This window comes from Tiliqua scincoides, chromosome 5, assembly GCF_035046505.1.
Source record: "Tiliqua scincoides isolate rTilSci1 chromosome 5, rTilSci1.hap2, whole genome shotgun sequence".
Taxonomy (NCBI): domain Eukaryota; kingdom Metazoa; phylum Chordata; class Lepidosauria; order Squamata; family Scincidae; genus Tiliqua; species Tiliqua scincoides.
The window spans coordinates 143,289,656-143,314,701 of NC_089825.1; the positions used below are offsets into that span (position 1 = coordinate 143,289,656).

A 25,046-nucleotide genomic window follows, 5' to 3' on the forward strand; every position below is an offset into this window, starting at 1 on the left:
AGTGGGTTCCAAACATTAATGGTGGACTACAGGTCTATCCGTGGTTATTAACCATTCTGGCTACATTGAACCTCCAGGTGCAGGGGCAGGATATCACAGAGTACTAGGTGCACAAGCGCGCTTGCCCTTTGGGACACCAAGTGCCTCGGGAACAAAGTGCCAGGTAAGGCACCGCATGTTTAGCCTCAGTGCGAGTTCAGCAGCAGATCGAGGAGGCCAGGGCCCCAGACACTGTCCTTCTCTTTCCTTGAGAAGGGGGCAGCAAACCAGTGAAGGATTTTTAAGTATCCCTAAACCAACAAAAAAACTATGCAGTCAGATAGCCAGCAGCAGGGTGGGGGCTATCCAGTTTTTTGCATCGAGTGCCACATATATGACTATATGCCTCTGGGTTATAAGTCATGGGTGTGTCCTCGGTGCAAGGAGCTCCGGGGACTCAAGGAATGCATTCGCTCCCTTGAAGCCTTGGTGGCCGACCTGGAGAAGCAGAGGCAGGCAGAGAAGGACTGTGGGGAGACTTCCAGGGACGATCAGGATTCGATCCAACCTCATGCGTGCAGCTACTCAGCTGCCCAGGTGGGGGTTTGAGGATGTCATCCTGGAGAGGAGGGAAACAATCCCCTCGGGGGGACCCCTTCTCCTGGGGATGGGCCCGTATCTGGATGTGAGGACTGCATGGTGACTTGCCTGCCTGGTGCGAAGGTTGCAGACATCACTTCTTGTCTAGACAGGCTGGTAGACAGTGCTGGGAAGGAGGTTGCGGTTGTGATGTATGTCGGCTCCAACGACATGGGCAATTGTAGCTGGGAGATCCTGGAGGCCAAATTTAGGCTTTTTAGGCTCCAATGACGTGGGAAGGGAAATAATCCAGTAAAGAAGAGACTGAAGGCGGGTCCAACTCCACCATAGAATCTCTGTGGGTTAAATTACCAGACCTCAGGAGCGCTGTAATTCTGGGGGCGTATTATCGTCCTCTAGTTCAGAAGCCGGAAGGGGACCTTGAAAAGAGGAAACAGATCAGGGTGGTGACAAGGAGGGATAGGGTTGTAATCATGGGGGAATTCAATTATCCTCATATAGACTGGCTTAATTTGTGTTCTGGTCACAGAAAGTAGACTGGATTCCTTGACATGCTAAATGACTGTGCCTTAGAGCAGCTAGTCATGGAACCCACCAAAGGACAGGTGACTCTGGATTTAATATTGTGCGGTACTCAGGACCTGGTTAGAGATGTCAAGTTTATGGAGCTGTTAGGGAACAGTGATCACGCTGTGATCCGTTTCGACATGCACGTCGGGGGAGGAATACCGGGCAAATCTCTCCAGAAAACCCTTGACTTCTGACAAGCGGACATCCCTCAAATGAGGAGACTGGTTAGAAGGAGGTTGAAAGGGAAGGTAAAAAGAGTCCAATCTCTCCAGAGTGCATGGAGGCTGCTTAAAATAACAGTAATACAGGCCCAGCGGAAGTGTATACCGCAAAGGAAAGAGGGCTCCACTAAGTCCAGGAGGGTGCCCGCATGGCTAACCAGCCAAGTTAGAGAGGCCATAAAGAGCAAGGAAGCTTCCTTCTGTAAATGGAAGTCTTGCCCTAATGAAGAGAATAAAAAGGAACATAAACTGTGGCAATAAAAATGTAAGAAGTTTCTATGGGAGGCCAAGCAAGACTATGAGGAACGCATGGCCAGCAACATTAAGGGGAATAATAAAAGCTTCTTCAAATAGGTTAGAAGCAGGAAACCCACCAGAGAAGCAGGTGGCCCTATGAAGAGTGAGGGAGGGAAAGGTGAGATAAAAGGAAACTTAGAGATGGCAGAAAAATTAAATGAGTTCTTTGCATCTGTCTTCACGGCAGAAGACCTCGGGCAGATACCGGTGCCCAAACGGCCCCTCCTGACCGAGGAATTTAGTCAGATAGAGGTTGAAAGAGAAGATGTTTCAGACCTCATTGATAAATTAAAGATCAATAAGTCACCGGGCCCTGATGGCATCCACCCTAGAGTTTTTAAGGAATTAAAGAATGAAGTTGCTGATCTCTTGATTAAAATGTGCAACTTGTCCCTCAAAACGGCCACAGTTCCAGAGGATTGGAGGATAGCAAATGTCATACCAATCTTTAAAAAGGGAAAGTGGGGGGATCCGGGAAGCTATAGGCCGGTCAGCCTGACATCTATACCGGGTAACTTCACCAAAGATAGAAACTCCAAACACATAAACGAACAGGCTTTTCAACCTGTTCATAAATGACCTGGAAACAGGGGTGAGCAGTGAGGTGGCAAAGTTTGCAGACGACACCAAATTTTTCCGAGTGTTGAAGACTCGACATGATTGTGAGGAGCTCCAGAAGGATCTCTCCAAACTGGCAGAATGGGTAGCAAAATGGCAGATGTGCTTCAATGTAAGTAAGTGAAAAGTCATGCACATTGGGGCAAAAAAAATTAAAACTTCACATATAGGCTAATGGATTCTGAGCTGTCTGTGATAGATCGGGAGAGAGATCTTGGGGTGGTGGTGGACAGGTCGATGAAAGTGTTGACCCAATGTGTGGTGGCAGTGAAGAAGGCCAATTCTATGCTTGGGATCATTAGAAAAGGTATTTACAACAAAATGGCTAATATTATAATGCCGTTGTACAAATTGATGGTAAGGCCACACCTGGAGTATTGTGTTCAGTTCTGGCCACCACATCTCAAAAAGGGCATAGTGATAATGGAAAAGGTGCAAAAGAGAGCGACTGAGATGATTACTGGGCTGGGGCACCTTCCTTATGAGGAAAGGCTACGGCGTTTGGGCCTCTTCAGCCTAGAAAAGAGACTCCTCAGGGGGGACATGATTGAGACATACAAAATTATGCAAGGGGTGGACAGAGTGGATAAGGAGAGGCTCTTTACACTCTCACATAATACCAGAACCAGGGGACATCCACTAAAATTTAGTGTTGGGAGGGTTAGGAGAGACAGAAGAAAATATTTCTTTACTCAGCGTGTGGTTGGTCTGTGGAACTCCTTGCCGCAAGATGTGGTGATGGCATCTGGCCTGGATGCCTTTAAAAGGGGATTGGACAATTTCCTGGAGGAAAAATCCATTATAGGTTACAAGCCATGATATGTATGTGCAACCTCCTGATTTTATAAATGGGCTATGTCAGAATGCTAATGCAAGGGAGGGCATCAGGACGCAGGTCTCTTGTTATCAGGTGTGCTCCCTGGGGCATTTGGTGGGCCGCTGTGAGATACTGGAAGCTGGACTAGATGGGCCTATGGCCTGATCCAGTGGGGCTGTTCTTATGTTCTTATGTGCAGAGACTTTCACCCCCTGCTTGTGGGGAAATGTTCAATGCCTTTATTTTCTGGCCTTGATTATTACTCATTTCATGTTATGCCTCCTACTGAAAATAATTTTGTCCAATACAGGGGGCCGTGTCAAAAATGTATGGGTGCCGGGGGTCCAAATACCTACCCATGCATCTGCATGTATAATCACAGTCTCTGCATTGCCAGAAGGCCAAGGTGGCAGGTTCCAGTGATCTCTAAAGTTCGAAAGAACTCCTGCTCCACAATTGACTGCAGTGTTGTTTTTTTTCTTGTCCTCCAATCAGCTTCACCACTTTCTGAGAAACGTTCGCTTCAACAATAACGCAGGCGAAGAAGTATTCTTTGAAAATGGGGAACTGGCAACAGGTTTTGATATCGTCAACACAGTCACGTTCCTCAATCGCTCTTTCCGTAGAGTCAGGGTAGGAAAGATGGACCCCTGGGCTCCTGAAGGAGAAGAGTTTGCCGTTAATGGAAGCGCCATTGTGTGGAAACAGAAGTTTGATCAGGTGGGAAGGATCTGAATGCATTTTCTGAGCTTTAGTTCCATAGTTGTAGAAGAACTCAGAAGTACTCTTCAGCAGATGGCTGGGAATGCATATTCCTCTACAAGATGCACTTACTCTGAAACAAGCCCTATGGCATTCACTGGGATTTACTCTGAATCTGTCAGTCTTTTGTGATTATCTTAACATTGATGCAAGAGTAACACCGACAAATGTGGCTGACTTGTTATAATGTTTGTGCTTGTAGACTAGGATGAATAACCATGGATAATATATGCAAAACTCTCCTACGTCAGGCATATGTTATCCATGCTTTTTGTCCCCTTGTTTGTCCATCTCTTCCTATGAATTTTTAGGCTGAATTGATTATGGTGATGAGAAGAGGTGGTACATAAATGAACTAAAGGAAAACATCTGGAGACTGAAGGGCTCTATATATAGAACAATATTGTAAAGACCCTCATTGGAACTAAGTAGGACAGCCCACCTGTGTAAACCATCTAGAGTAATATCTGATGAGAAAGGCCTTATATAAACACAGTTGTGTGCCACTTAATGACAGGGACACGTTCCCTGATCTCTGTTATGTGATTAGGGCATTCAGTGAACATTCAGTCCAATCTATTGCCTTTGTTGTGTAAACAGATACCCCCTGCCAGCTACTAGCTGGTTGCACAGGCTACTGGAGACAGATGGCCTCTTCTTTGCAGTAAGAGCCTCTCTGTTGTGTAGACAGACACTCTGCTGCAGGCTACGGGAGATGTAATTGCCTCCTTAAGAGCAGCTTCATTGTGCTTTTACCACCGTCATATATGTGATCAGTCATGAAGTGAACCATTGTTAAGCGGCGCACGCCAGAATAGAAGTAAATTGATACCTATAAGAGGTCAGAGGAGCTCATGAGCTGTGTGTCATAACTGGATTCTTGTGCAGAACAAACAAAACCAAATATCACAGCAAAGAGAAAACAGTTGATTTCCATGCTAACCCTTTCTCCTTTGGGGTTTATTGAAGATGCCGCCCCGATCGACATGTACTGAGAGCTGCCATCCTGGACAGACAAAGGTGGTACGCCAGGGGGAGCAGATCTGTTGCTATGACTGTGCTCAGTGCTCTGAAGGGAGGATTTCCAGCCAGCTGGGTAAGTGAAGAAGGTGATGCTCCATCCAATCGGTGTTCCAGAAGTTTTTGGAAATGAGCTGCTCAAAGTTCTTCCAGCTCAATCTTTTCTTTCCCAGCACTCATAGGAACTGTGGCACCAATGAACTTTTGTCCCCTTCCCCCGAGGAATGTTTCATGTCCTGCTATGGTTCTTCTCATGTTTGCACCAGCTATTTTGCTGGCACAGTTGTGAGAACCTTCATGTCAAGGTATTAGACCGGACACAGAGGATGGGATATGGCGGGGGAGCCCTCCGCCGCTCCCACCCCTCTCCCACCCCATCTCTTCCCCCCTTCCCCCTTCCTACGCTCAGAACATCATCCCAAAACTGAAAGGCCATTCCACTGCCTGGTGGTCCCACTTATCTCCACGCAGTCACATGACATTCTTCAGTCTTGGAGCACTACCTACACCAAGGGTTCCGTAAATGTGCTTTACAACAAGTTTACTAAACCTTGTAACACTCAACACTTCACTGCAACACTAACACTGTAACCCTCAACACTCCAGTTGAGCACTGGAGCTCAGCACTGGTGTTATGAACCTTTAGGATTGGACCTTTAGGGCCCAATCCTAAATTCATCAAACTGATGCAGTCATTAAAGCAGCAATTCAGCAGAACGTATGGCCCAGTCCTATGGGACTGTTATGACAGTGGGGCAGGTGTCTACTGTTGTCAAAGGCCCAGTGATGGCATGAAGCTGGTGCCACCACTGGGCCAAACCAAGCCTCTGCTTCAAAGCAGCTGCAGATCCGGAACCACATTGCTGCAGATGCCGGTAAGTCAGAAGTGGGGCATGTTGTGGATGAGGAGAGATCAGGTCAGGGGAGAGAGGAGGTGGATCCTGGTGGCAGCAACATGCACCAGGATCTAATCCTTGAACCTTGCCTCGGAATACTCCCTGATTCTCCCAGGAAGTGCATCAGCAAAATGGAGGAGGAGACCTACAGGTGACTTGGCAGCCTATACGCAACTCTGCTATCTGGCTGTTTGCCCCCCATGACAGCACAGACTTCCTGGGCACAGCACAGCTGACCTTTGGGTAAAGCATGATGCCAGATTTACTGAGGGTTGACATTCGAAGGATACCTGGATATGTTCCAATCATGGATGGATGCAAGGAAACATTTGAGTGAGTGATTTCTTTTGTATGTATTAATTAGCATATTTCATCCTATGATTGTACTGCACTGTTGCCAGACAGGCTACGTGACGCAGGTACAATTGGAACTGTTGAATCCCTGCATATTGCTCTTAGATGCAGATCATTGCAGTGTCTGCCCAGAGGACCAGCATCCAAGCAGGAACCAGGATCACTGTATCCCCAAAGCCATCACATTTTTGTCCTATGAAGAGCCCTTGGGAATCGTTCTGGCTTCTTCTGCTCTGCTGCTCTCCACCATCACACTTGTGCTCGTGTGGAGCTTCATTCGGCACAGGAACACCCCCATTGTCAAAGCCAACAACTGGAACATCACCTGTGCCCTGCTGTTCTCCCTGCTGTGTTGCTTCCTCTGCACATTTCTGTTCATTGGCCAGCCCAGAAAGGCATCCTGCATTCTCCGGCAGACCTTGTTTGCCATCACTTTCACTGGGGCAGTTTCTTCAGTGTTGGCCAAAACCCTCACTGTGGTCCTGGCCTTCATGGCCACCAGACCAGCCAACAGGATGAGAAAATGGTTAGGGAAGAGATTGGCCATGTCTGTCATTGTGGTGTGTTGTCTAATTCAAACTGGCCTCTGTGCAGCGTGGCTGGCAGTGTCTCCCCCCTTCCCAGAGCTTGACGCGCACTCCCTGATAGGTCAGATCATAGTGCAGTGCAACGAAGGCTCAACCTTCATGTTCTCCATTGTTCTTGGCTACATAGGATTTCTGGCCCTTGTCAGTTTTGTGGTGGCTTTTTTGGCAAGAAGACTGCCTGATACTTTCAATGAGGCCAAGCTGATCACCTTCAGCATGTTAGTCTTTTGCAGTGTTTGGGTGTCCTTTGTGCCAGCCTACCTGAGCACCAAGGGGAAATACATGGTGGCCGTGGAGGTCTTCTCCATCTTGGTCTCTAGTGCTGGATTGTTGGGTTTCATCTTTCTCCCCAAATTCTTCATTATTGTGTTGAGGCCACAGCTGAACACCAAGGAGAACTTAGTAAGGAAAAAGAATGTTGTTACCTGACTGAATTGCTTGAGTACCTTCGTACGTAGCATTGTGCAAGAGCGCCTTCAGGTATGTCCATTGTTTTATAGAAACTCATGTGACTTCCTTCTCTATTCCCAACTGTTCCTCTTGGACATAATCCTGAGATTCATTTCAACTTCCACCAATCTGACATTTCAGGGTCAATCTAATTTCTCGTTCTTCCCTTCTCCTCCAAGGTGGTGTCATCTGCTTTAGTTATCCTATGTTTGCTTGAAAAATAATAAATGCTTATGAAGATGGTGAACTGCATCTTTATATTGATTGATTGACAGCCTTCATGCTCTCCAGCACCAAGGGGACATACATGGTTGCTGTGGAGGTCTCCATCTTGGTCTCTTGTGCTGCATTGTTGGGTTTCATCTTTCTTCCCAAATTCTACATTATTGTGGTGAAATCTGAGCTGAACACCAGGGAGCAGATTGTAAGGAAAAATAAATTGGGTACCTGACTGGCCTTCTCTTTTCTTTTCATACTTCTCCTCCCATTCCAGTTTGTGCCTTGCAATTTTGTGCAATATAAACTTGTATAATATTTGTATTGCATTTAGCAGATTGACACCAGTGAGAATAGATAATAAATGAGGGTGAATTCACTCATTTTCCTCCCAGATGCAGTAAAATGTGTTCTCTGATGATCCCTTTGGGAGATGAGACTTAGATATGCTTCTGTCATGCACGTGACACTGACATCTGACCTGACAATAGAGAAAGAGATTTCTATCCAGTAATGCAGGAGGCTGAGGTATTGCAACATTTGTGCCATCACAATTTCACTTATGGCAGTGGGTAGCTAAATGGCACCCATTTAGGACCAGGGATGAGCGATCACGGGCCCTCATGTCACAAACGAAGGTGTCTTAATGAGCTCACTCCACAAAAGTTCTCACAGGATTCTAGGGGAAGAACAGGTCTAGAATTTGGGTCATAGGAAAATTTATGTATTTCCTGTGACATTAAGCTCCATGAGACATTGGTTCATTCCTTCCCAGTCTGAAATGTGATGTTTTATTTGACCAACAGCCTCAAAATCTCAATGAGTCATGGATGGCTCCTTTCCACCCACTTTCTACACAAGTATAACATGTCTGTCAACACCCCCCACCCCCCCAAGAAAAGTTATCTTCAATGAAGACTCGGAGTCACATTTCCAGGTTTCAGGAAGGAAGCAAAGCCACTTTTCCGAGCCTGCCCTCCTTCTTTTATTAACCTCTCCTTTTGCCCAGTACAAAGGTCAGTTATGTAAACACTGCAAGCTTGCTTTTCCATTGTCCTGAATCTGGATTGTTTAACGAATGTCACACTGTTTGCTCATGATCAGGACGTGCTCAAAGTGTGCTTCAAGCGGGGGGGAGGGGGCAAATGTGCTTGCCGGACTGCCACGTCAGCAAAGAGTGAAGTTCAGTATTTTTCCTATACATTTTCTTCATCTCCCCTTTTTTGTTCTATTTTTCATGGGGAGGGCAATGCCCTTGTAGGCACTTGTGGAGGAAGTCTAAGCCTTGTCGGCTAAGTAAAAGAGTCACAGACCGGTGTTGTGGGGTCAGCAGGCGCATTGTTTGACACAATTAGGGAACACATTGAATAAAGCAGCAGCTTATGATTAGAATAGCTATTCCAAAGATCCCATACCCAAACATCTGTCTAAGTCATGCAAATTTGGTAGCCATCCTGTAAGCCAATCCCAAAACCTGCTAAAGACTACATCTTGTTGTATTTGTGCAGTAAGATTTTTTAGCTCTTCAAGTCGTTCATCTATACTGCGGCTGTTAACAGTTAGATTAAAGCAACACATATTTTTAAATGTTGAACATCCATGATGATGTTTAAATAACAAGAAATCAATGGCTGCTCGATTGTCCAGAATTGCCTAACTAATTCATGTTGTTCCGTATTTAATAAAGCTATCGCTTGAGAGGTGGCATTAATGGCCTTTACAGCATAACAAGCTAATTTGCTTAATTGTCTAGCGTTGCCCACCGCTAGTGCTGGGATTCCTATTAGGGAGGTTGCCAATGAAATATACTCGGCTTTACTTAACAATTTTACGTTTGAATCACAATCATTGTGGAGTGTTAGAGCGCGTTTGGCTCGAGCAATTGGCTTAGGAGGAAACATTATTACAAAATGACTAAGGCAGCATTCTGCGCCATTGGTTGGGTTGGCTGGAATAAAGTTAAAGGTTCTGCTTCCACATGTAAAAAACCATCCCTTGGGCAACATGGTATGTTTGTACACAAAGGAGACATTCTGAAAGTTGGAGCAATTGAGTTGTGGGCCTGGGGGTTGATAGCAGAGTTTAGAACAGTTAACAAACCGGTCACAGGTAGCACTGAAAGCAGCCACATATGGTGTATGTAAGGGCAATGCATCCAGAGACAATTCCTTAACTGGTTCTCCCCATTGCAGGTATCCTTCATACCCCTGGCTTGTTAAATTGGTATTAGTAAGATTTTGTAATAGCCAGGCATCATTATTTATATTGCCTGGTTGATGGCACACGGGAATCAGGCATGTCCCCAATAAATCCCCTGCAGTGAATTCAGTGGACAGACAGAAGTGTGAACAATCTGAGTGAGGCACTCCCATAAATTATATTTTATACACTTGTTGACCAGCCCCTAGCGGGATCACTAAGAATAGTAGAAAACACATCATTAACACCATCGAGTTTTTTGTAACCTCAGCCATCATGGCTAGAAGCAGTTTTTCAGGGGTTTCTGTTCACTGGATGTCATCAGCTGCCTTTGGGCCTTCGATGTCAGCACCTTCAGATCTCCCCAGGTTATGCGATGAGCCTCCTGTCGGGGTCTTTTGGTTGGCCATCAGTTCCTTGGTTGATCCTGTAGTCCCAGCGTCATCTGGAAATTGGGAATCGGATTCTCCAGGCCCTGATGCCACGACATCCTTAGCTGGCTGCACACACCGCGCTGTTACCCAAAGCGTTCCTGTGGGAGTAAGCACAGCAGCATAGCCTCACCCCCAAGTTACCAATAGGGCTGGGCCTTTCCATTCTGGGTCTGGCAGTTGTCTATAATAAACCATGGGTCGGGGTAATGGTTTCATGACTCCTTCATTTCTTTCGTGAGGAGTAAATCCTTCAGCATTTAATGTTAAAAAATTTAAAGTATATAATAGAGTGTTTCCTGAATATGTATTGGCCCAAATAAATGATGTCTCATATCCCCTGTTTTTAAATGTTTAAATAAGAGGGCTTTAATAGATCAGTGGGTGCGCTCTACAATAGCTTGTCCTGTAGAGTTATAAGGGATGCCGTGTTTAAGAATAATATTCCAGGTTTTGCAAAAGGAAAGAAGCTCCTTTGAAGTATAAGCTGGAGCGTTGTCTGTTTTTAGCATAGGTGGTTTCCCCATTACTGCAATTGCGTGTAAAAGGTGGGCAATCACATGTTTGGTGGTTTCCTTTTTAAAGGGAGAAGCCCGAACATAGCCAGAATAGGTATCAATACACACGTAAATAGGGTTTGAATTCAGGAACATGAGTAAAGTCCATTTGCCATAACTGGTTTGTATGGGTCCCGCGGGGATTTACTGCATGCAGGAACAAAGAGAGGGCTTGAGAGCAATGAGGACAAGCATGGACAATTGTTTGTGCTTGTGATAAGGGAATTAAGAATTGTTTCACTAACATTTTTGCAGATTGATGGGAGAAGGTGTGACTAGCTATGGGATCAGAGAATAAAGCATTCACTGATGAAATAGGGAGGCTCCTAAGAGCCTGATCAGCTCTGTCATTTCCTTCAGTTAAGAAGCCCGGAGGCTGGCTATGACTATGAATGTGGGCAGCAAAATAAGGTTGGGTTTGCTTTTGAAGCAAATTCTGCAAAGTGAGAAATAGGCTTAATAAATTGTGATCAAGCTGGGATGGAATGCACACTAGGGGTAGATGTTCTAAAAGATTATAGACATACTGGGTGTCCACTATTAAATTAAAAGGCTGATCACTCATGAACTTGAAAGCCATAATAACTGTCAGTCAATAGTGAACAAAACCTTTATTAGGCATAAACTTTTGATAGTTGAAGACTCTGTAAAGAAATCATAGGGAGAGTATAAACATTAGTTAGTTGGCAACCTTCAGTCTCGAAAGACTATGGTATCGCGCTCTGACAGGTGGTTCTGGAACAGCGTCTAGTGTGGCTGAAAAGGCCGATTCGGGAGTGACAATCCCTTCCACACTGGGAGCAAGTGCAGTCTGTCCCTGGCCTGTCTCCCTGGCGAAGGGCCTTCCTTCTTTGCCTCTTAGCCTCAGACTATTGGCCAAGTGTCTCTTCAAACTGGGAAAGGCCATGTTGCACAGCCTGCCTCCAAGCAGGCCGCTCAGAGGCCAGGGTTTCCCACTTGTTGAGGTCCACTCCTAAGGCCTTCAGATCCCTCTTGCAGATGTCCTTGTATCGCAGCTGTGGTCTACCTGTAGGGCGCTTTCCTTGCACGAGTTCTCCATAGAGGATATCCTTTGGGATCCGGCCATCATCCATTCTCACGACATGACCGAGCCAACGCAGGCGTCTCTGTTTCAGTAGTGCATACATGCTAGGGATTCCAGCATGTTCCAGGACTGTGTTGTTTGGAGCTTTGTCCTGCCAGGTGATGCCGAGAATACGTCGGAGGCAGCGCATGTGGAAATCATTCAGTTTCCTCTCCTGTTGTGAGTGAAGAGTCCATGACTCGCTGCAGTACAGAAGTGTACTCAGGATGCAAGCTCTGTAGACCTGGATCTTGGTATGTTCCGTCAGCTTCTTGTTGGACCAGACTCTCTTTGTGAGTCTGGAAAACGTGGTAGCTGCTTTACCGATGTGTTTGTTTAGCTCGGTATCGAGAGAAAGAGTGTCAGAGATCGTTGAGCCAAGGTACACAAAGTCATGGACAACCTCCAGTTCATGCGCAGAGATGGTAATGCAGGGAGGTGGGTCCACATCCTGAACCATGACCTGTGTTTTCTTCAGGCTGATTGTCAGTCCAAAATCTTGGCAGGCCTTGCTAAAGTGATCCATGAGCTGCTGGAGATCTTTGGCAGAGTGGGTAGTGATAGCTGCATCGTTGGCAAAGAGGAAGTCACGCAGACATTTCAGCTGGACTTTGGACTTTGCTCTCAGTCTGGAGAGGTTGAAGAGCTTTCCATCTGATCTGGTCCGGAGATAGATGCCTTCTGTTGTAGTTCCAAAGGCCTGCTTCAGCAGGACAGTGACGAAGATCCCAAACAAGGTTGGTGCAAGAACACAGCCCTGCTTCACGCTGCTTTGGATGTCAAAGGGGTCTGATGTGGAGCCATCGAAGACAACAGTGCCCTTCATGTCCTTGTGGAAAGATCTGATGATGCTGAGGAGCCTGGGTGGACATCCAATCTTGGGGAGAATCCTGAAGAGGCCATCCCTGCTGACCAGGTCGAAAGCCTTCATGAGATCTATGAAGGCTATAAAGAGTGGCTGTCGTTGTTCCCTGCATTTCTCCTGCAGTTGTCTAAGGGAGAATACCATATCAGTGGTGGACCTGTTGGCTCGGAATCCACACTGTGATTCTGGATAAATGCTCTCTGCAAGTACCTGGAGCCTCTTTAGTGCAACTCGGGCAAACAACTTTCCTACAACGCTAAGGAGAGAGATGCCACGGTAGTTGTTGCAGTCACCCCTGTCACCTTTGTTCTTGTACAGCGTGATGATGTTTGCATCCCTCATGTCTTGAGGTACTCCACCTTCTCTCCAGCAGAGACAGAGGATTTCATGCAGCTCAGTGACGATGATCTCTTTGCAGCACTTTAGGACTTCAGCAGGGATGCTGTCTTTTCCAGGTGCCTTGCCAAAGGCAAGGGAATCCAGGGCCATGTGAAGTTCTTCTAGGGTTGGTTCACTGTCAAGCTCCTCCAGCACAGGCAGGCACTCAATGTTGTTCAGCGCTTCTTCGGTGACTACATTTTCTCTGGAATATAGCTCAGAGTAGTGCTGCACCCAGCGTTCCATCTGCTGCACCCGATCCTGGATGACCTCGCCTGTTGCAGACTTCAGAGGGGCAATTTTCTTCTGTGTTGGACCTAGGGCCTGCTTGATACCATCATACATCCCCTTGATATTGCCCGTGTCAGCTGCTATCTGTACCTGGGAGCAGAGCTGGTGTCCATAGTCGTTAGCACATCTCTTGGCAATCTGCGGGACTTTGCTGCGAAACAGCCTGATATAATTTGCCAAAAACTCTTAGCATTTTTTGATCTAACAGCGTTGATTAGCAGTGACTATCTTGCTTCTGCAATACGATGGATCAAAACTCTGACAGCTTCCTTCAGGTGGACAGTCAGCTTCAAATATTGGCGTAAAAGTGTTTTACTGTTAGTGTCTCTAAATTTTTTGTAAGTGCTGTGAACGGCAGTTTTCAGAGATAAGCAGATCTGATCAATCTTAAAGTCATCTCGCCCACCCTCAACTCTTCGGGATGAGGGGATCTTGCCTAATACTTTCAAGAGAGTAGAAATTAAGTCCTCGGAAAAGTGGACAATCCCTGGTTGATCCAGAGTGGACAACTGAGGGATTTCCTTTGCTTGTATTAATGCACAAAATGAGTCCTTAGAGTCTGGGTCCCATTTAATTCTTTTTGTTATGTTTAGGTAACCTTCTTCCTCCTGGATGTTAGTGTTATGATAATGATTTGGGAGATAGTCTAGGTCACACAACAGAGGAAGATGGTCACTAGACTGAGGGTATCCAACACAAAAGTTTGCTCTCTGGGGAAGGAGTTGAGGAGGAACCAAGATTTAATCAATAACACTTGCACCTCTAGATGAGATGTAAGTGAATTCTCCATTATCCCCCAATGCGTCTAAGCCATTTAGCCAAGTAAGGACATAAGTAAAACAAAATTTGGCTAGAAGCACCCCCGCAGCATTAATTGTTCTATCTTTCGATTGCCTTTTGAATAGACAGGTCTCTGGCAATATCGTGTAAGCAGGTAAGTCCCAAAGTTGATGAAAGATGTCAGAATTATGCCCCACCCTGGAATTGAAATCTTCTGCGATTAGAATCTTATAAGAGGGAAATTTACCAGTCAGGTTATTTATTATACCACTAAGATATGCCCATTGCTTTTCAGTTGCAGATTTATCTTTTAAAGGAGGCATATATATATTAATTATCATTATGCTATGGGGCATTAGCTTCACCTTGATTGCTTGTATTTTGCAAACACTATCAGCCATAAAGGGCAATTCATGTTTGAAAGCAGGTTTCGCTAATATGGCAAGGCCTCCAACTGGGTGACCTTTTACTGCATTCTTCTGTGTGGGTAAAGATATAGAAACAAACCCATCAAACTCAATAGGTCTAATTGCCCAAGTTTCCTGCAGTAAAATAATGCCTCGGTCTCTTAAAACAGTATCTAGCTCTTTTCCACGAGTCTTTGCAAACCAACCAGTGATATTCCAAGAAAGGATTTTCAGCTGGCCCTGTGGGATGCTCTGGGAGCGGGTAGGTGAAAGTCAATCTGATGAAGTTGATGTTGAGAGGTTTTGAGTATCTGGATCCCTCTGGTTTCTTATAAGAGGATGTCGTGTCCCTTTTCCAGGGGTAGTGTCCTCAGACAGACTTGACTTGGCATCTAGGTTGTTCAGCAGCTAATTCAGCTCTGTAGGCAGAGGTTTGGAGGCTAGCTGACTCTGGGCTTTTGTTGACAACCCCCACCTAGCCAGACAGCTTCTGGTCAAAGGAAATTTAGAAAGATGAAGGGGTGGGGTGGGGGAGAGAAGAGCTCACTTGTTTGTTTATTGGACTAGCATGCTACAAAGGAATGCAACTCTCTTGGAAAATGACCGTTTTTTTCTATATTTAAAGCACTGCTTTCTGGCTTTAGAATTTTGTTATAAAGCAGCAGCGTGGAGGGTGGCCTTATGACTTTGAGTACCTACATTCTGACAAGTTTTATTCATATCAGCCAGCGCTATGCCTCTTACTGCAGTCAAGGGTTGGAGTGCTTTCCTGCAATCTTCATTTGCATTATCTATTGCTAGTTTTAACAGCAATTCTTCAGCTGCCTCGGGATTTTCTACTTGTTCAGTAATTGCCTCCTGGAGGTGATTTACAAAATCCACATATGGTTCTGCAGCTCCCTGCCGGACTGTTGCAAAAGACTTGCAGGGCTTGCCAGAACTTTGTGCGATGCCCATAGGGCACAATTGGCGGTCTCATTCAAATACTGGTTTCCTAATTGTACTTGCACATCTGTGGTGCTAAACTGTCCACCCCTGCTTTCAGGGCTTCTCTGGCCATGGCTTCCATGACTGAAGCCTGCTTGTGAGGGCTAGTTTCTGACTGTTCTTTCTTTTCTAGAGGAGCTGGGGCAGAGGGGGAGGAACATAAACTGGTGGGGGGAGATTTTCTTTAGGAGGGGGATTGCTTATTTTTTCCTCTTGTTCCTGTAACTCTGGCTGCAGAGCACAGCGTCTAATGCCATCAAGACAGAGATGCCATGCATGAAGGACCTGAACGGGGGCTCGCGGTTCTGCATGTAACGTCCGTCCAATTCGGTCCTAGTCTTTTATCCTAAAAGTGCCTCCCTCGGGATTCCAGCGGCACTGCTCTCCAATGGTATGAACTAATGATGTAACCTCCCGGGAGGGAACAGAATGCTGAGCCTTGTGATGGAGGAATTGCAAATCATTGCGATGCTGGACTTGAGCTGCCAACAGGGATGCCCCCATACTTACCGGCATCCGAGGATGCGAGGACGCGTCTGAATTTCTTGCCAGGCATGGTAAGCTGGTTTGGGATGTCCCGGTCCCTGTTCGGGTGCCAGATGAAGCAATGAAGACTCGGAGTCACATTTCCAGGGTTCAGGAAGGAAGCGAAGCTGCTTTTCTTAGCCTGCCCTCCTTCTTTTATTGACCTCCCCTTTTGCCAAGTACAAAGGTCAGTTGCATAAACATTGCAAGCTTGCTTTTCCATTGTGCTGAATCAGGATTGTTTACCGAAAGTCACACTGTTTGCTCATGATCAGGACGTGCTCAAAGTGTGCTTCAAGTGGGGGGTAAGTGTGCTTGCCGGACTGCCACGTCAGCAAAAAGTGAGGTTCAGTATTTTTCCTATACATTTGCTTCATTTCAATACTCAGGTTATTCTGAATCCACTGAATTCCCCATTTTGGGGAGGGAAACAGACACACAACCATTGGCTGCGAATCAGACAAACATGTTTTCTTTACACCAGCAGATAGTCAAAAAAGTTCTGGTCTGCAATGACATGTCCTAAAATTCGAATAATCCCTGCCTTCAGCTCATGAAAGCATGAGGGGCAGACAGCAGCCACTTAAGGATCTTGTAACTAAAACCCTTGAATTCTCCTTGGGATGTTCTGATGTGCAACATTTGTGCCATCACAATTTCACTTATGGCAGTGGATAGCTAAATGGCACCCATTTAGGACCAGGGATGAGCCATCACGGGCCCTCAGGTCACAAACGAAGGTGTCTTGATGAGCTCACTCCATAAAAGTTAGAACAGACAAAAGAAAATATTTCTTTACTCAGCGTGTGGTTGGCCTGTGGAACTCTTTGCCCCAGGATGTGGTGATGGCAGCTGGCCTGGACGCCTTTAAAAGGGGATTGGACAAGTTTCTGGAGGAAAAATCCATTACGGGATACAAGCCATGATGTGTATGCGCAACCTCCTGATTTTAGAAATGGGCTATGTCAGAATGCCAGATGCAAGGGAGGGCACCAGGATGAGGTCTCTTGTTATCTGGTGTGCTCCCTGGGGCATTTGGTGGGCCGCTGTGAGATACAGGAAGCTTGACTAGATGGGCCTATGGCCTGATCCAGTGGGGCTGTTCTTATGTTTTTATGTTAAGTTCTCACAGGATTCTAGGGGAAGAACAGGTCTAGAATTTGGGTCATAGGAAACAGGATGTATTTCCTGTGACATTGAGCTCCATGTGACAATGGTTCATTCCTTCCCAGTCTGAAATGTGATGTTTTAGTTGACCAACAGCCTCAAAATCTCAATGAGTCATGGATGGCTCCTTTCCACCTGCTTTCTACACCAGTATGAGATGTCTGTCAACACTCCCCCCCCCCAACTTATCTTCAATACTCTGGTTTTTCTGAATCCACTGAATTCCCCATGGGGGGGTGGTGGAACAGACACACTACCATTGGCTACGAATCAGACAAACAAGTTTTCTTTACACCTCCAGATAGTCAAAAAAGTTCTGTCCTGTAATCATAATAATCCCTGCCTTCAGCTCCTGAAAGCACCAGGGGCAGACAGCAGCCACTGAAGAATCTTGTAACTAAAACCCTTGAATTCTCCTTGGGAGCTGGTGATCTGCTTCAATCCTTTTATAAAGCCTCTCTTCAAAACAATGTGCATCATGTAGATTTAGGAGGCTAAGGCTGCAATCCTGACCACACTTTCTTAGGAGAAAGCCCCATTAAACATAATAGAAATTACTTCTGAGTAGACCTCGTTAGGCTTGTGCCCTAACTGAAGATAACCTTCCTCAGTGGATGTTTGAGAGTCAGACATGGTGTAAAGGCCCTGTTTCCCTCACCCCTTTGGCTGTCAAGGTTGGTTCCATAGTTTTGCTTCTTTGTCTGCAAAAGCCGATGGTTGTGTGGCCCCAGCACTGCAAGTATCCGTGTCGCCTTCAGAGTCTTTGAGCACAATTGAGACTGAGACCAAGATATGCTCCTGTTCAGGCTGTTCTCTTTGCTCCTGCTGCTGCTGCTTTTGCTTCTGCCTCATGTTGTCAGCAAGAACTCTAAATCCAGTTGGGGTCTGCTGCCCGACAGTAAACGCAGCCTCCAAGATTCTTCTTCCGATGATCTTGTCATTGGCGAATTTGTCCCCCTGCGTGTTGCTGAACTGAAGGAGGTTTCTTTCAGCAAAACTCCGGATGTGTCTTCACTGGAGGCTTAGTAAGTAGCTCTCCTCTGCTTGAAAGATATACCAAGGGCTACATTGGCAGTCTGGTTCTCCTGCTTCCCATGTATGGTTGTGTGGTCATAGCACTGTGAGCATCCATGTTACCAGGAATGCCTTTGAGCGCAGTTTGGATGGTGGCCTCCTTTTCTCAGCCCCATCCATGCAGCTGTGTGAGTTCATTTTAATTCTCCTAGTTGCCCTGATAAGTAGCCTTGAGACACTGTGTTTTCTCTGAGGTGATGGGGAGAGCTTTGCAACTAAAAATAGATTTGAATCTGGGCTACTGGTATCCAAACACCACCCTGTAGTTTCTGCTTAATGCTGGATTCCCACAATTTTTCTCCTTTGAGTGACCGGCAGAGTACATCCCCAATTATTGAGTTGAACTGATAATCTGCTTTTCGTTAAAACCAAGGCACAGTTTCCAAAGTGGTAGTGAACCTGTGTCTGGTGGTTCCAGTGCAGACTGGAGGCTGGGACTGCATGATAGATTCCTGAGATGTTCAAGAGAGTCACACCACATATTGAAATCCGTATGGACGTCCTATTAGACCTGATAATCACTGAGGTTAAATACCTGACAGGGATTTTTCCAGATCATTTTCTTTCCCCATTGATTTCTGTAGTAAAGAAAAGGTGTAGAAGGGAGGGGGGAAACTCTAAAAATATTTTAGATAATGATAAAGTATGATAGATAATAATAGAAAGAAAACTAGAATTTCAAGGAGGACACCAGTCTAGAACCCTTGTCCTTCATATACTAGCTTTCTGCATGCATGGATTTTATTTTTGTACAGAGGAGCATATGAAGTGGCACAGCCAGGCACAGAATTATTTCTGTACTGAGAACTACATCTGGTCTAAGAGGCAGGAAGGCAGTGAGGATCTGTCAGGCTGCTGTCAGAACAAAAACAACCCACCCCATAGGTTGGCATCTTGAGTGTGTGTATGTTTATTGATTTAATCACCTGTTCCTTAATTGCAAAATTTACTGATTCGTTTGGACTCTGGGCAGATTACAGCAGTGACCAACAAATATACCTGATCAACTGCATCCCTCAAAAGGTTCAAAATCTGATTTAGGAAATGGAAAAGATGTGGGGAAACAGCGGCAGACCAAAGTAATATAGCAACCATCTTTTCACAATGACAGAGTATTTATGAAGGTTTTGCCCTAGTGCTGCATCTACACAGTGACTAGCATGCCAGTGACACAGGGGTGTGCAGTGGTGTGGAGGCAGATGAGACAGAGCCTCCCCACTGGAGTTCTTTGAGAAGCTCCGCCGCCATGTGAGGTGCCAAGTACCCACAACTGACACACTCTGTACATGGGTTGTGGGTGTTTGGGTGCCTCTTATGGCATCAATGCTTTTTGAAGAACTCCGGTAGGGAGGCTCTGCCTCACCTGCCTCCCCACCCACTTCATGTCCCTTCGGTAACAGCTTCTAAGAGTCAGAAAGGCCATGGTGGGTACATTAATCCAGCAATGTGCATTGGGACCTCACACTACATGTCAATCTCATTGCAGCATAATTCCCAAGTACTACCACCATGTCCTGGCCTTGGCATTTGCTGTGAGTGAGATCAACAAGGATGCCAGCATCTCACCCAACAGCACGTTGGGATACAAGATCTATGAAAATGCTTACAATGCCTTAGGAACCAGCTTTGGAACAAAGTCCCTCCTTTTTACAGGACAGGGGAACCCCCTGAACTACCACTGTGGGGGGAACAGGAAGCTGGTGGCCATCATTGGAGGGCTCACCCCCAATGGAAGCTAGTGGCCTCTAGGAAGCTAGTGGGGAAGAACCTCCCAGGGAGCTAGGGGTCATCATTGGGGGGCTCACCCCCCAAAACACCAAGCAGATGCCCCATATCCTACTTATCTATAAGATGCCACAGGTATGTGTAATTGTCTAGATGGAGAGGTGCAACTCCAAAGAAATGAGATATTCCTCATCTCTTGGTTCAAAGCTAACTGCACTATCTATTCCAACACACACATTCCAATGTTGATGCCTTCTTTCTAAAAGCACTTTAAGAAAGGGGGATCAGAATGGGATAATGGCAGAGGTGAGGAATTAACCTGTTCTCTGCTCACATCATATACAAATTAGCTGAGTGTTAAACTCTTTATTTGCAAAAGTATGGGGGGAGGGGGCTTTGGGGTGAAGAAGCTGCAAGAAACCAGAGATCTCAAAATTCAGACTTTTGCACCAACTGTAGAGTGCCTTTTGCTGTAAGCACCAAAGGAGTTCCCAGGTAGAAGGATTTATTGCCCTGATTTTACAACACTGCAAGGCCATCCTTATAAGTACCAGAGCTATTACTGCAACACTCCGCTGAGTTGCTTTGGTGAACCAAAAGTGACTCTGATCTCTTGGTTCTTGATAGTTGGGGTGAAAAGAGACATCTTCTGGGTCTTGGCAGAAGAAAGAGAGAAGAAACCAAAACAAGTGGAGAAGAAAAGGAAGATGAAAAAAGACCTGCCCTTTTGGGATTCTGCATTAGGGGGAAGGTTTTTTGCTGGCATCTCCATGTGACTGAAACACATCAATATTCAATAAACTTTTTGCCTTTAGCATGTATTTGAAGCATTCTCGCTTCCTTTTATTTATTTATTTATTTATTTATTTATTTATTTATTTATTTAACTATAATAAACATAAAATACATAATCAAATACATAAACAATATTCTAATGGCGTAGCAAGAATGAGGCCAAACGTTTCCTACTAGTTATATTTTAGATACATAAAGTCCAAACATTAACAAATGGTATTCTATACCACTATATAATCCTTCAAAACCAATCTTCAAATCCATAATACATTAAATCATTGTCTTCTCTCTGTTTCAAAAAGTCAATAATTGGTTTCCAATTTTTCAAGAAGTTTTTTATTGAGTTCTCCTTAAGTAAAGTTGTGAGTTTGTCCATCTCTGCAAAGTTCATGTCCACCATTTTTCTATCGAGGGTATGTTTATAGTCTTCCAATTTTGAGCATAAAGTATTCTGGCAGTGCTTATCATATACAAAAATAAAATTTCATTTTTTCTTTCCACATATTCATCTGTCATACCTAATAAAAATGCTTCTGGCTTCAACTGTATATTTGTTTTTAAGATCAGCTGTATCTGTGCATGAATTTGTAACCAATATTTTTTTACTTTTGAATGTGTCCTCCACATGTGGTAAAAGGTTCCCTCTTGTTTCTTACATTTCCAACAACTATTGGACATACTTTCATACATTTTGGCTAATTTACTTGGTGTCACATACTGAAGCATTCTCTCTTCCTGAACTTGAACAGTAAAGAGAAATATGTGATTATTCCATATTATCATCCCACCCACCCTTAACCCAATCTAACCTGCTGTGCCTTTAAGATGGAGCATTGGCCAGTGCAATCCTATGCAAGTATTCTCAGAAGTTAACCCCATTTGGTTCACAGGAACTGGCTCCCACGTAAGTGCATATTGGATTGCCAAGCCATACTAGCCTGTCACTGACTAAGTGCTATGTGACCAGCCACTTTGAATGTATCTTTATCTCCATTCCTATGGATTATCGTAATATAAGGGACCCATGTTCCAAGACGAGGAAGGAGCAGTGTTCTTTAGTATCGTGTAGTATCGTGTCCAGTGTGCAGAATCCATGGCTTTTTAGCCTAATATATATAAGAAGATCAAATACCATGAGACCAAACTTCTCCCTTGTTTGTCATTTGTCATTTATATTCAGGATTAATTGTAACTTTGTCATATCAAAGAAACCATTCTTTTCCTTCTTAGATGATTTATGGCTTTCTTGTTCCTGCGCTGAGCGACAAAACCCAATTTCCATCTCTGTATTGAATGGTCCCCCATGAAAATGAACAGTATGCTGGGATTGATGCATCACTCAATCATTTTGGATGGACCTGGATTGGCCTCATTGTTTCTAAAGATGACAGTGGGGAAAGGTTATTGAGGACTATATCTGTTTTGATTTTAAGGAAATTATTCCAACCCTAAAGTCATACTGGATGGAAGTAAAGCAGTTATATGAAAATATAGAAAGAATTAGTTCTACTCTCTTATTGACCCCAATGAATGTGATTCTTGATCAAGCGCTTTCAAGGTCTGTGGACTGTTTACGAAGGGCTCTATTCATAAATGAATGTTTTTTAAACCACTCAACCCCTGGTGGCTGCTTGGTGGGTCTACTGGTGATTATGCTCATTTGTGGTCTCATCCCATCACAGATCAAATGGTTCCACAGCAGCATGGCAAGAAGTAAGATGGTGGCAAGAGAGAGGCATTGACTGTTGTTTTTTTCCCCTTTGTTGACTATTTGATCTCATGACTATTGGAGCAGTCTTCCCTGTGTCCCAGGAAGTTTAAGTTCAAATATTGCCTCTGTCAAAAACTCAGGTGTCCATTCATGCCAATGGTTCTCATTTGCAAGGGCACTGTTTCTCAACTGGACTGGGACCCACTAGGTGGGTCATGAGCAAATTTCAAGTGGGTCACCATTCATTCCAGTATTTTAGACATTCCAGTATATTAGACTTGATGCCAACATGGTATGTGTCTGCATTTGGGGAGATCTGTACTTTTAACTGGCTGCAATCTATATGCTTTTAACAATGATAGTAAATGGGGCTTACTCCTGGGTAAGTATGGATACTGTTGCAGCCTAGGATTCTTACAAAAATTTTCCTGCTTGATGATGTCACTTCCAGCTTAATGACATCACTTCCAGTGGGTCCCAGATGGATTGTCCTTATAAAAAGTGGGTCCTGGGCTAAAAAGTTTGAGACCCACTGTGCGAGGGTATATCTTAAATCTTGGTTCCTGCTGCTGTCAAGAATGTTTATTCTATTAATAGGACCATCAATGCACATCCTATTTTACAAAATATAAAATGAAGAGAAGGGGAGGGAGATGAAAGCAGGGCAGCTTTATGAGCCTTTGGACACCTTTTAAAAATGCCAGTAGGAATTTCTAGAGTGAATTTCTAGAATGGTCCTTCAGGTGTCCATTGCTCCCCCTTCCAACTCCTAGAAACTAAATCTCAATGCAAGGTGCAAGTCTGGCTCAAGACCTTTTAGCATATGAGATGATGTGCCAAATGCTATATCCACCCCCCCCCCCTTAACCAGTGATGCTCCAGTCTTTGCTCTTCTAATTTTCTGGATTGGAAAAGGGAGTGTGGAGAAGAGCGTAGTGGGCTAGAGTGTCTCCCTCTTTTAATTCAGTGAGTGGGTGGAGGAGGAGGATCAGGGAAAGTGAGTGGGTCATCAGGGAATTCCGGTGGCACGTGTATTAGCGCGCCACTGGCGTTTACCCTGCCCCAACATGGGGCACAGGAGGAGCCAGCCTCGCAGCCGATTGGCTGGGGGCTAATTGGTCTGGGGCCACGTGCAGGCTGCTCAGAGAAGCCCGCGCAGGACTTCCTGCGCACTGCTCCCCGACTCAGGCCACTTTGCTGGGGCCCTGAGCCCAGCAGACTTGGCTGCGGGCGCCCGCCTGCCCTCCTGCCCTCTTGGCTTAGCTTTGGGTGGCGAGCAGCTGTTGGCGGTGGTGCCTGGGTTGGGCTTCTTGGCTGGGTTGTGGGGGGCTGCCTTGCAGGGGCAGCGGTCCAGCTGCGCCCCTCTTTGGCCACGTGTGAGCGGCTGGTGTGCCCACGCCTCTGGTGGGCTCAGTGTGCTTTGGGGCTGGGTGCTTGGCTACTCAGGATTTTCTGACCGGGGGCTGAGCTTGGCTACTTGAATTCCCGATTTTGGGTGTGCTTGGCTACTCTTCGTCTTCCTGCTCGAGGCTGCTAGCTGTGCGCAGCGGGAGCCGCTGAGTGCCCAATCTTCCCCGCACCCCCCTCGCTGAGTGCCCATCCTCCCCCGCACCTCCCCAGGGCAGTTTGGGCGCCCAGCGCTTGGGCGCCTGGCAGCTCTGCTTTGGCAGGTCCGTGCTTGAGCCTGCCCTCCGCCCTGCCGGTTGATGGAGCCTGTGTGGAGCGGGTTCGCCTGCTTGGTTTGCAGGTGCTCCGTGGGGGTGCGTTTGGGCACATGCCTGGCTGCGGCTGGTGCCTGCTGCCCTTGGAGTTGCCCTGCCTGGGCTCCTGCTGGCTGCTTGTTGAGCCTGACGGCAGAAGCACTAGGAGGTTTCTTCCCTGCACGCCCTCCTGCTTGTGTTTAGGGCTTTTGGGTCGGTGCTGGGCATTCCTCCTCCCAGCACATAGTGGGGACGTGCGTTTTTTCTTTAGTTTGCTTCCTTCCCTTGCCTGTGAGGCCTGGTGGCTGAGTGGTGTTTACACTCAACAGTGGTTGAAGCTAAGCAGGGTTGGCTGTGGTCTTGAATTGGATGGGAGACCTCAAAGTTGGTAGTAGTTTTGCTGTGTCCTTTGCATAATAATTTTTTTTAAAAAAGGGAAGGGGGGGAGAAAACAAGAAGTTAATTCGATAAATAAATAAAAAGGTGAGATTAAAAAAATTCATATTTAAGGAAGTTGTATTTAAAATATAAATTAATAAAAAAATTGAAATTAAAAATTAAATAAAAATAAGATCAAGGGAGTGGGAACATTATAGTAGTTTAGTGGTAAGTATTGTAAGGGTAGTTAACACTGCTTCCCCCCCACAGTTGTTCAATCGCTGCTATGCCTAAGAGAAACAAGAAATCCGGGGGGAAGGCCCCAAAGCGTCCCCCCCAATCCCGCACCAGCTTCTTCCTCGGATGAGGAGAATGATACAACTGAGCTGCGGGTCCTGGTTGCACGGGTGGAGGCGCTTGAGAAGGAGAAAGCAATGCATGATGCTGGTTTGGGAGATGGTGGTAGCACATCAGGTGCTCCCCCCCAGTCGGAGGTCTACCAGAAAATGGTGTGGTGTGAAGCTCATGGAAATCCTTTCTTCCAGGTTAACCGCTTTGGAGAAACTCGTTGAGCGGCAGGCTCCACCTGGACCTCCAGTTGTTCA

The 25,046-nt window shown here is 45.7% G+C and overlaps 2 protein-coding genes across 2 annotated transcripts in view; both read left to right on the top strand.

Moving 5' to 3' along the window:
* Positions 1–381: 381 nt before the first annotated feature.
* Positions 382–7,150, top strand: LOC136654039 (vomeronasal type-2 receptor 26-like). Its single transcript, XM_066630899.1, has 3 exons — positions 382–576; positions 4,834–4,960; positions 6,240–7,150. Exons 1-3 carry the CDS (start codon positions 382–384, stop codon positions 7,148–7,150), a joined length of 1,233 nt encoding a protein of 410 aa, XP_066486996.1.
* A 15,028-nt stretch (positions 7,151–22,178) lies between these two features.
* The window catches only part of LOC136654040 (zinc transporter ZIP2-like), a 41,960-nt gene continuing 39,092 nt past the window's right edge, over positions 22,179–25,046 (top strand). The window contains exon 1 of the mRNA XM_066630900.1: positions 22,179–22,365. Within this exon, the coding sequence (XP_066486997.1) occupies positions 22,179–22,365 (187 nt within the window). The remainder of the gene's footprint in view (positions 22,366–25,046) is intronic.